Source organism: Eufriesea mexicana, unplaced genomic scaffold (genome assembly GCF_001483705.2).
Source record: "Eufriesea mexicana isolate 0111107269 unplaced genomic scaffold, ASM148370v2 scaffold757, whole genome shotgun sequence".
Classification (NCBI taxonomy): domain Eukaryota; kingdom Metazoa; phylum Arthropoda; class Insecta; order Hymenoptera; family Apidae; genus Eufriesea; species Eufriesea mexicana.
The window spans coordinates 450,058-462,918 of NW_016908927.1; the positions used below are offsets into that span (position 1 = coordinate 450,058).

Here is a 12,861-nt window from a genome sequence, read left to right on the forward strand (position 1 = left end):
TCTTGATATCGAACAAAGCAGCTACAATCAACTCAACGAGCAGTATTTCTCGGGAGAATAAAACCTCGAATAAGGAAAGACTCCTACTGCAAAAACTCGTATTATCGTGAGAGGACTTTAATAATGCTTTTCACTGGACAATACAAGGATTACATTCATATTGTTAAAAGAGAACTCCATGGACACCATTAAAGTTGCAAGGCGTGTACTTTATGCAAAAAGAAGAAAAGGGATCTGTTCAGTCTAAATTTGATACTACAATTGGGTTGTGAAACATGCCAAAACAAGTTTTGAGGTAAGATACATTCCTATTCTCCATACCCTAGTCTCAATGTCTCTTAACGGGATCATTAATTTCTGTCTTAATAAAAAAGGGAGATCAATAAGCAAAAACCTCAGTAATTTCTTATACTCTAGTTTTACTCTATGGAACTTTAGTCTTTATCCAGTATTCCAGTTAACATTTTTAAATTTTTTAAAAACAATCCCAAAGTGGCCAATAATTACAGAAATCTTTTATCATTTGTAAACTAACAATTGTGTGAAAGAATCCACAAAAACATCCTATAATGCACTCGTTGAGGGTCTTTTGACTTTCATTTTTGGTCCCATTCCTGTCAAATTATCTATCCTATTAATAGTACTCAGATAATATCTTAAAACTTCCTAATTATTGGAAGATGTTTATAAGCATACTACTAGGATTAGAGTCGCAATTTTGTTTATAAATATCACTAATTGTGATCGTTTCAAGGGTAATCTCCTGAAGAATAACATAGTAATCTACATTTTTGAAAATCTATTAGTCATCATCTTGAAAAGTTTTCCTTTTATTCTAATAGATGATGAAGAAATGAAGATTTCTGGCTTCTTCTCAAGCTAAACCAATTCACATTTTAAACCAAAAATTGATTTCTCATACTCTCTATAGTGGTTTTTTAAATAATATAGTAGTCAGTAATAAGAATAAAGTTAATTTTCTGTTTAAAACACAAGTGTATTAGAAAAACTTCTTCAATAAAATGTACACTTAATGTTTTAGATATCAAACCTTTAGTCGGTCATCTATCAATTGCAACTACCTACCAAAATGTGTAATATACACTGGATCTTATTTGAATAGCTTTCACATGGTTCATTATGTGAAATGTCCATTATTGAGCCTTTTGTAAGGGCAATACAAACTTCTTCCAAGAACCTCTTATCACCATTATACTCCAGAACTTCCTCCTGATTTAATAAAGCATGTTTTATCATAATTCACTTACCTTATAGCTTATTACAGGAACTTGAGTACCTCAAATCATATAAACAGGCAAAAAAGTCAATGATATAATACAGTAAACTTAATGTATACAGGGGATGAAAAACTTTCAGTATATTATCCTTTCTTTTAAACCACTAGAGATCTTCTCATAAAGTTTTGCAGCTTAAATCAGTTCTACTATCTTTGATCGATTTTTTGCTTTAGTAGAAGCATTTTTTGTTTTCTGAATTAGTGGATTATTTTTAAAATTTACTTCTTTGGAATACTGGTTTCAGAATGGTGAAATATCATCATAAAAAAAAAGAAAAGGAAACAAATTAATTCTGTTCTTCCAAAAATACAAGAAATACATTGCATTAATTGCTGAAATTTAACTTTTTCTTGATAGAAATTTCTTTACTATTCCGTTTGATGAAATTATCCATTTCGTTATTGTCGACCTCAGTTATTTCTTACATCTTAAATACAGCCTCGTCAGGACATTTTCATATTGACGAATTTAAACGCTCTAGTCAGTATCGATTCATCTCTTGCTATAAATGATGACTTTGATGCACACTACAGTTCCCGAAATAGGAGATCCTGTAGTTCCTGTACCTGTACAAGATCCTGAAATACAAGATCCATCTTTCCCAGTAATACGAAAGGTATCTTATACTATTATATATTTTAAACAATTTATAATTTACGACCATTTCAATAGGTGATATTTACCATTGATTAGATCTCATTAGTCAGAACTAAGAATCTCGAATACGAGGTTCTTTTCCAAACTATGGAAAATACATCATTACGAAAATCTTTACTTCTCCTGAAGATTAGAAAGAAACCTGGGAACACTCGTATAATCGATTGGCTCAAGTATCAACTCAAGTGAAACCTCTAATAACTATCTTTCAGAACCACATCAACAGTGGTACTTGCATCCTCTCCTTAAACTTTTTTCTCAGAACTTATCCTTGATGAGAAAATCCTTGTTGCTTGTTTTCACTTTGAACGAAGTCTCAAGCTAATTACAGACCAATTATTTTGCGTTCTCATCAATGATGCTATTGAACAGATGAGCAAAATGGACAGACGAATCCCCGTTATGACATTAGGATTGAACAAAAACGAGCACTTCTACCTACAAGCTATAAAATACCTAATTTTATCATTTTTAAATCTTGTAAATACTCGAACAATCAGAACAGTCTGTTAGCTATTAAAATAATGAAACTTAGGACCAACCATCTTGACTTAGTTTTTCATAAATTAAGTTTGTTTCTCACACACTTGATACACGATACATCGGTACGGATTTACCTCAACGAATTCGAAGACTTACTAATCACACGCATCTTCTTCAATGATACCGATACAGCGATCCCATGTCATCCTCTTAAACACACATCCGATGAAGTTAAGCTGCAGTAGTACTGCATCCTTTGATATCTTATCTTTCGATCGTGTTTTCTAAACTGTTGTAAATTAACCAATGTTATCTTTATCCTTAAATTAGGGAAATCACGCAAGAATATCAACTGCTCTTCTCGATAATGGATAAAGTCTTCGAAAGATGTCATCTTTCTCGTTTCTTAAGCTTTTTAGCAAAAAGTATTATCATCGAATGAGATGGTCTACCTTAGGTCATCTACGAAATCGATATAATGAGATAGATCGACATGATCTTATTGGATTTCACGTAAGTTTTGAACTTAATATAGTACAGAGTCATTTTTCTCGAATTTCGTTAATTTGAATTTGAAATCGTTTTCATAAAAATCTATTCCTATCTTTCAAATTCTTTCAAAAGTATGTTGCAATCAACAAACTGCAACCACCTGGTGAAGGAACAAGTTCTTCGAAAGGCTCTGTATTCGTGCCCATACTATTTGATCTTCGTATTAATCACATCATAGAAGTTAATGATGATGCTTCGATACTGGACGCTGACGATACAGTCCCTATCTCGTCCTACTGAAGTTTCGCCACTCTAGCGAACAAGTTCTAAGAACATCTTGACAGTGTAACATAATTCTCTACGTGGAAACACTCTATCAACCTCGGTGAAGCTCAAGTGATTCATTTCATTGAAGAAGAAAAAGTTCCAAGTGGATTCAGCTTGTCTTTTCTAAGTTGGTCAATCCAGATTTGTCCGACAGATCGATATTTAAGGATCTTCTTTAATAAGTGTATCACGTCGAGCGCTTGCGGTACCGAATCGAATTCAAAAATTAAAATATGCATGCTGCTGAAGATTCCAAACTCAGACTTAAACCTCATGTAATTCTTCACGTGCAATACCCATCCGTGGTACTCCATCTTCATTTACAATCTCAAAGAATTTAAACCATTTAAAACTGAATTTTTAACCCTTAGAAAGCCAGTAGACTTTCAGTTTGTAGATATTCATAAGGACATTTAGTAGCCTTATTTGAGTATTAATTGGAGATTGGAAAGTACTACTATTACGTATTTAGAAAATTACTATCACGTTAATTGTCATATAGAAATAGATTATACGAGTAAAAAGATGTCAATCACGTAGATTCAGCGTAGATTCAGACAGCGCGTCAGTAGTTACAAGTTAAAATCATGTCATGGTGTCCTATAATAATTTTATGAGGATATCAAGATGGAATTTCTAGCAATCAACGGGAAAATCCTCGAAATACTCGGTACCTGAATGTTTTAACAGAGCTAACAAGGATACACACGCACATCATTCGTTTAGCCTTCTAAGGAAGACTCTGTACGTCCTATACATCATTAGACATGTCCACACGCTTAACCCCCTATCTCTATGTTGTGTATAATAACTCATCCCGTATCTTCCTTCGCATACCAAAGATTTTCCAAGATATTTCTCTCCTATTAATTCGTGGCACACTTTTATTCTCACTTCAGGAAGGTCTGCACGTTGATGCGAGGGCATGAAATTCTAAGGTACAAAGAGAATCATAGGACCCAAACGCCTCAAAAGAAAGATACAAGTAGATATCCGCTAGAGTAAGGAACAACTTTGTATGAGATTTGAATAAGATATCGTTTTGATTTCCAAGAATACGAGAAGCGATTATAAAACTCTGTCGTGCAAAATTAAATGGATAAGTGAAAAACGCGAAATACTGGTGATCCACGATTACGTGACGATTACGTGTCGAAATACCAACTTATACAGTTTTTTTAGATTATTGAAAAAAAGAAGAATATAAAAATATAATCTCTCGTGAAACTTGATATTAATTAAGAAAAATGTTTGTTATTATAATCATAATGTAAAGAATGGAAAGTTCACTTCATCTTCAGAAAAAAAATACGTATTCGTGTATTTTAAATGTATTAACTAATGGTCACGTAGCTTTTATTAATAGTATTGATACTGAGGATAAGAACAATTGATGTTCTTTGTATCTTTAATAATTAAAAAAATTGTATAAATTTACAAAACTGTCACTATAATGAAGTTTTTGCATTTATAACGAATAGAATATTAATTTAATTATATAGATGCGTTATATTAGTTAATTTAAACTTCACATTATCTTCTTTTTGTATATTAAATTAATTTTGTAATGAAATGTATTCTTTATATACATCTGTCTGACATATCATTAATAAATAATGTACTTACCATACATGTAAAACTAATTGTATTCATTAATACATTCATATCATCGATGACCTATATTCTGCGAATAAAATTTTAATGAAAATAGATATTTTAACGAATCAAACAATAAAGGTAAGATATGCCTCTTGTTCGGTATTTCATATAATACTGAACACGTTTAAACTCTATACACAGATAACAGAATGACTTATATATGTAACCGATCATCGAAATCAGTCACATCAAAATCCTTTCAACGAGAAATTAGAAAACTGCTTGAAAATTTTATCGTACAAGGCTCACATAATTTGTAATATTTTATTTCTCAAAATGATTCTTCAAATATTCAAATCATTTTAATTTTCTGATTGAGCACATTGTATATTCATTTTCAATAGAGTAACAATTATTTCATGTAAATATAAAAGCTACTTGTTTTTTTTTTTTTTTTTTTTTTTTTTTTAAGAATAATGTGATATGACAAAGATTCTTTATATATTCTTCTATATATACGTGATTCATGTGAGCAGAAATAATGCAATATTTCGAAAATTATGCAATCGATTTTAATCGTTTTACCTTGGAATTTTATAGGTTGTCAAGAGTACTAAAGCGCCAATTATTTATCGTATAGAATAAAACGAAATCAATTAAAAAATTTTTTTATTAGAAAGTACGTCAGAAAATAAGCAGACTTTATTTAAATTATTTTTGTTTAAAATTATCTTTTCAAAAATTAGAAATATTTATATTTTAATGAAACAAAAATTTGGAAATAAATGGATAGGACAGAAAAGTCCTACCCAATCTCTCGAATCTTTTATTAATTGACTTTTTCGATAATTAACTTTTTTTTAATTAATTTCAAGAAGCTACACACAGTGAAGAATAAGACAGAATAAAAGTGCCATATTAATTCCCAAAATTTTGTCCCACTTTAGAGATAATGTTCTTTCTAAAATGAATTAATATTTATGCATTAGTAGTTAATAGGTTCTACTTTCTTCCGATACATACTATCCAATCAAATTATAGACTACGAAAATAACATTTCTAACATTTTCATTGAAAATTTTTATGCCACTTGTTATTTTACTCCTTATGGAGAATACGTAAAATCGATATAGAATGTAATATATATATATACACACAATCTATCCATAAATTGTTTTATATATATATAATTCTTATCGTATATTATGTGTATAATATATGTACAAAAGGGTTGCTAGATTTAACGAGCTGGAAATTTAACACTGTTTAAAAATTTCTTTCAATAAAATAATCACAGGTAATTAGATGTGACTTCTGTATTTGTTAAGATAGTTTTATAGTGTACGAAAATATTTGTCATATCTATAAAATGTTAAATCACATAAAAATAATTTTGAAAAAAGAAATGAGAATATGTATTTATTATAATTTATATATAATCTTTAATGATATAAATTACAAAAATTAAAAAATTAGTATAATAGAAATGGCAGGAATTTAAAACTTAAAGAAATAATGTTAAAAAATAAAAAAAGAAAAAAATAATGAAGATAAAGATATGATTGCAGTTCATGCTATAACAAAATTATATATAAATATTTCCACAAAGGTTTAGCTCAATTAGAGTTAATGAATTTTTGTTTTCTGCACTGCAAGATTGAAAAATGTATTATTAGTGACTACGCAAAACGTGACAGTATAATATGTTGTATTTTATACAAATTCATAATTTAATTTAAAAAATTGTTTAATAACTTTTTTAGATTATTCTGTACAATTGAAACTATTAATTAACGGAAAGAAACAAATTTTCTTTTGACTCCTCAAAACCCAGTAATCCCTCTATCAGCCTCTGAGATCTATAAATTGTGAGACCAGAATGATTACAATTTTTTAATTATGTGGGTAATCTGATATGTATATGTATATGTATATACATTTTTAAATTTATACAATTTACTCTATAACGTAATATTATAATTTTATACTACAAGTATTGTTAAGTAAAAATTGATGTTTTGTCATTTATATACAAATATTGTAATGAAATTGAATGAAAATAATATTTTATAATTGTCCATTTTGTATTATGTTTCTATTCAAACATTTACCTACTAAAAGAAAAAAAATTTATGTGCAGACATATGTATTGTAGGAGAAATATACACTGTTATATGTGATTCATATTTAATTAATAAGTTTACTAACTTTAAATTATACACAAATACGTAAATTTATTGCTATAACGTTTCATACACCATCCTCGACGCAATTCCTGTTGTTTGTGAGGAAGATCGTGACTATGCTGACACGCAAGGGCGATAAAAAAAAAAACTTCTTGTTTGTTAAAGAATTATCTGAATTCCTCTTCTTTTAAAATGCATAATAATACTTCGAACTCCAGTATGCATAATTATAAAAGCACGTAGAGCTGAAAATATTATTATGTAATGCATTATTTCTTGAAATAGTCCCGTAATTTTAAAAGAATATATCTGATCAGGCAATATTCGGAATTTGTGCAATGAATTTTTTATGAAAAAAATCTTATTTCTTGGATAAAAATTTCTTTTTGATACATGCATTTAATAGTTTTATTAACGATGCATTTTTAAGGAGCCTTCACTATGTACAAATGCAAAATTGCTTCTATCGCAAAACATATAAACACTGCTTGGTGTAGATTCGTTTCTTCTTTTATCATTACAAATAATCCCAAATGAGATTTAATAGAATAAATGCTCGTTAAATGATTTTTTTTTTTTGTTCTTTCACCAGTTTGATCTTTAATGATTTAATCTTTTTGTGGTAGCAATTTATTGTGGTAGCAAAACGATATTCTTTTTATTTAAAAAAAGTGTTTTTCGTAAATTTTACTGGCCAAAGTATGCTATTTTTTTGCCCAAGAATAGTATGCACCAATTGTCATTTTAAACTACAATAAATATAAGAGAATATCATAAAACTAATCGCAATTTAACGATTGTGTTCAAGCAAAATTTCGAAATTGGGGAATTTTTGCTTGATTACAATTAATTTTTCAAATATACGAAAATGATGATTATAAATATATCTAAAAATTGAAACCTTTCAATTTTGACAATTATGCATACATGTCCTCGGAAAAAAATTAAATGAATTTATTCATTTTCTGACTAGTTTGTCTTCCAACTTAGTTTACAAAAAGCACTTCCTCGTAGAGGAATTTTAAAAGTATTCGCTCTTTTGTTTAATAAATTTGAAAAACCGCAAGAGAAATAGGAGAGGGAAGCAGGAACGGTTGGCTTTTAGAATAGAAGCGATGGATCTAGTAGTAGACTCTGTTCAGACTTGTAATGTATTCTCCTCTGACCATTCTTTGCCAATCACGTTGGTATTGAATCATCAATACCGTGCCCACATTGTACCAACAACTTACAACATTTTAACAACTTTCTAGTACTCCCAAAAGCTGCAGGTTGTCGACAGACGCGACTATAATACAAAGCAAGGGCACTTGATAAAATAACTTAATCTTCTATTTCATAATTATCTATATATAACGTACATATATAAAACAAATTATGAATAAAGAAATAGCAACCAGGTCAGTACAGTATCATGAATCTTACTTTAAAAACTTTTTAATGCCTGATTATACGAATTGTTATATATCACGAAAATGTAAGATCATAATTATCGCGCCGAAGTCCACTCTTGAAAAAAATGAGTCATTCTATTAGAAAATTATGGATTAAAAATGTACATGTGCATGGAGCATATAAACCGTGGACTACGATTCTATATGTTCTTTTTTATTTGGGAGCATCGCGATTCTTTTACTTTCTTTGCATTCGAACCTTAGACCAATCAATCCGGTGTAGATAAAGCCCACTCATTTCAGAATAGGAACAACCAACCAAATCTCCTCGTGTGTGTATGTTAATCGTTATTAGTCATGATATAAGTAATAATGTTAATATTTGAATAAAGTAACATGATGTGCAGTCAAATATTCATGGAATACTTGGCTGCACGGAGGTCATGCGAGGATCCACCACAGTTGTCTTTCCACTGTCAATGCTGTCCTGTTCTTTACACCATATATATATATTATATCGGATTTATTAGTATATATATATATATAGTATAAATATATACACGCACACTAGTTTTAACAATCTTTCGTCACACTCATTCATGCATACGTAACTTCAGAAGAGAGGAACGTCTCCGTAAAAGCAAAGTCCCTCTACACTGCTTTGACGCGCTTTGCCTCGGATATTTTATCTTCCGTTGCTCTCTTTATTCACCGAGTAATTTTCACTTGCAATGATTTCCGTCGCTCTACTCCTTTGTTTTCTTTTCTTCTTAATTTGAACTTCACTTTAATTCACAATGACTTATCACATGTTTATCTGTTTCTCTCATTACTTTTTAAACACTATTATCAAGTCAGCCCACTGTTTGATACAAGGAACGATAATACAATTGAATATTTACGAACACAACATTTTTGTCATGCTGAATAATGTAGCTTGTATTGTAGAAAGACGCAAGCTCCTGGACTTGCGGCGACCAGTCTCGCATCTCTCTTGCAATGTCCTATGTAGTCGGCCTGTAAGTATAGTTGTAAAGGTGTGGTGGAAGTGGTAGTGATGGCGGTAGTGGTAGTGGTAGTGGTAATCGTGGCGTTGGTGATGGTGATATTATCCGATTTTTAGTATTTACAATTCGTTATAGCAATCGCTATGTTCCTAAGATGAGATGGTGTGCAATTCAATGTTCAAGATTTGGCATGTATTAGTATATTGAAGATTTTGTCTTTAGTCCTTTTCCACTACGAACTGCTTGACGCGTTCATACCACTAAACATGCCAATACTAAATGAGGTTTGTTGCTGTTGTTGAATCTGTTGTTGCTGTTGCTGCTGCTGCTGATTATTCGCTTGACGGCCATGTTTTGGCACTGGAGGTTGTAGATATTCGTGTCTAGCTAATGTCAACACATCTATGCGTTCTTCTTTCCTATATGCTAGGCAACTTCTTATGAAACTCTGTAACAATAAAAAAATTTACGAATTTTAGTTTCATGCTGTCAGTTAAATAGATTTTTCGAATTTAGATCAGTTGATATTAAAATAGTACCTTTGCTTCGTTGCTAACAGTTGGTTTATTTGCAAATTGAACTTCAGTAGCTTTCAAAATTGTATTCTCTTCTAAAATTGTAGCTTGAGATTGATTATGTCCAAAAGGCTAAAAACGTAGTTTTTATAATGTAAGTTGTATCAGGTGAATCTCGCACAGAAATCAAAAATGTTAGAACAATTAGTTTAACAGTCAGTTATACCTTTTTGCCATATAGACATTGATAAAATATAACTCCTACACTCCAAACATCAACTTTAGATGATATTTTTGGAGGATTTTTACCAATAACAAAACACTCTGGTGGAAGATACCTAAATTACATAAAATATGCATTATTATATACATTATTATTATAAATTATAACGAAGAAAAATATAGAAGTATTTTTAATACTATAAAGAACATTGTTGCAATGAAGATGTACATACCAATAGGTACCAGCTCCTTGAGATGTTAAATCCATTCCATGGTCTGGATTATAATTTTCTTCATCCATTACTTTACTTAACCCAAAGTCAGTAATCTTTATTTCTCCACAAACATTACCTTCAGTTAATAATATATTACCTGCAAAGTTATCGTATTAGTAGGATCATAATTAACAATTTTACGCCCTTTTATTTTATAAAATTGGACTAAAAATTTATATGCAATAGAGATTTACCTGGCTTTAAATCATAATGTATGACAGGGGGTTTTATTTCATTGAGGTACTTTAATGCAGATACAACTTGCATAACAATAGATCTTGCTTCTCTTTCAGGTATAGTCTTATGCTGAAAGTATTTAATAAAACATATAATTACTGTAACACATATTACGTGTTATGCGAAAAAAATATGCTAATATGCGTACTTGCTTAAGGTAAAAATCTAAATCGTGGCCATCACAATATTCCAAGACAGTACAAAAAGAATTGGCGTCAATTTCAAACACATCATACAATTTCACAACACGAGGATGATCAAGAGCTTTATGTATATTGTATTCTCGTAACGCATGCCTGCATAAAGAAAAAGAAAATATATATATATATATATTACTTGTATATAAACATACATGTGTGTATATATATCCTTGTACCAAAAGGAATTAATGCCACAAATGTGCACACAGTTAACATTATTTTAAATATGTATTTTATTGTGAAACTATAACTATTTGTGATTACTTTAAAGATAGAAAAAAATGTTATTATGGATATACTTACTTAATATAATTAGCTTTTTTATCCTCTTTCCAGTCTTTATTCAGTTGATGCACTTTACAAGCGACATATCGTTGCTCTTTTAAGTCAAATGCCTATAAAAAGCGAATTACTTAAAATGTAATTAATTAATTGTTTACTACTAGCAAAAAAAATTGAGATTAATAAATACATTTCGTACCTTATGCACTTCACTGAAGCCACCTTTCCCTAATAACATTAGTAGAAGGTAACGTTCATTCAATACAGGATGAGAATTAAATCTCGATTGGTCCTCGTTGTGAATACGTTTCAGTTCTCTGATGTGCAAGTTTCGTTCTCTTTCGAGTTTTTCCATTTCTAGTTGCAGATCAGCGTCTTCTTTTTTCAACGCACTTTGTCTTAACTGAAAATGAAGCATATATATGACCAAGTGTTAAAGTAATGTTTATAATAAAAATTTCTAAAACACTATAAATTATTAAGCGATTATCAAACTGAAATTTGAAATATCCAATACCTTGAGTATTTCATCAGCTTCATAATACTCCTGCCACGTATAAGATCCAGGTACTGCATCTGGTTTTAAGAACGTAGCTTCTGTGCCATTATGCAAAGAAGGTTGAGGCTGACTACGTTTTCTACCAGTTTCACTGTTCGATGGCCTCTTTTTGAGTAATAGCTTTTTTTGTTTATCAATTTCATCTCGTTCGGCTGAGATTTCTTCTTGCCGCCGTCCTAATTCTTGAAACGCATAACCATCTGTCCAATTTTCTTGAAATGTTGCTCCCACCCTTTGAGTTACAAATTGACCCAACCTCAGTCTGTTTTGCATACACTTTTGCCTAGCCTCCTTTTTTTCTATGTTTGATTTTTCTTTTAGTAGCTTCTTTACAACGTCTATACACTTATTTATATGAGATTTGTGCTGTTCAATTAGTTTTTGTTGATTAGCCATTTGATGCCTAAGTTCATCAGTTGTCTGAAAAAGAAAATACAAACAGTCGTATTAGTAATTGTACGAAAATTTAAGCAGAAATATAATTTATTATACAAAATAATAATAATAAACATTTAATTAGAGACATACAATAATTTTTAGATATGTTCTTTTGTGGGGAGGAAAAAAAAGAATAAGAAAACTAAACACTACTTTCCAATTTTATCACTAATGTATAATTAAATATCCATAGAACATTTATAGGAACTTAGTTTACAAAATACTATACTTACTCTATTTAATTCATCAATTTTGTTGTTACGTAATTCTAAATCTGAAGAGGCTTGGGTTTCAAATTCTTGTATCCTCTGGCAAGTAAGTTCTGTCTGAAATGTAAATGATACATTTTATAATAAATATAAACAAACTACTGTAACATCTGATACATTTGTCAACATAGTTCATAAATACCAGATACCTTGTTGCACTCAAACATAACATGCAGATTAAGTTTTAGTGCAACATTTTAATAATTTCATTTAGGAAGTTGATCAAGGTTTTATCCTTGAGAAATAATTGTAATAAAATCAGTTCTACATGTTATTTAATTTAATAGGCTAACCTTCTTGCTATTAAAAGTAAAACTACAGAGCAAAACCCAAACATATAGATAAAACAGAACTACCACACAGGCAGCAAGGAAAACACCAAAAATGTATGCATGATTCAAGGTATGCATGTATGTATAAA

At 30.1% G+C, this 12,861-nt stretch overlaps 1 protein-coding gene across 1 annotated transcript in view; it reads right to left on the bottom strand.

The window, feature by feature from the left end:
* Positions 1–8,125: 8,125 nt before the first annotated feature.
* The window catches only part of Tlk (Tousled-like kinase), a 367,700-nt gene continuing 362,964 nt past the window's right edge, over positions 8,126–12,861 (bottom strand). Inside the window, exons 7-16 of the mRNA XM_017899050.1 lie at positions 12,405–12,497; positions 11,692–12,153; positions 11,374–11,577; positions 11,196–11,287; positions 10,841–10,988; positions 10,650–10,761; positions 10,414–10,552; positions 10,185–10,296; positions 9,983–10,090; positions 8,126–9,891 (exon numbers count right to left, since the gene is read on the bottom strand). Coding sequence (XP_017754539.1) covers positions 9,676–9,891; positions 9,983–10,090; positions 10,185–10,296; positions 10,414–10,552; positions 10,650–10,761; positions 10,841–10,988; positions 11,196–11,287; positions 11,374–11,577; positions 11,692–12,153; positions 12,405–12,497 — 1,686 coding nt within the window. The 3' untranslated portion in view covers positions 8,126–9,675. The remainder of the gene's footprint in view (positions 9,892–9,982; positions 10,091–10,184; positions 10,297–10,413; positions 10,553–10,649; positions 10,762–10,840; positions 10,989–11,195; positions 11,288–11,373; positions 11,578–11,691; positions 12,154–12,404; positions 12,498–12,861) is intronic.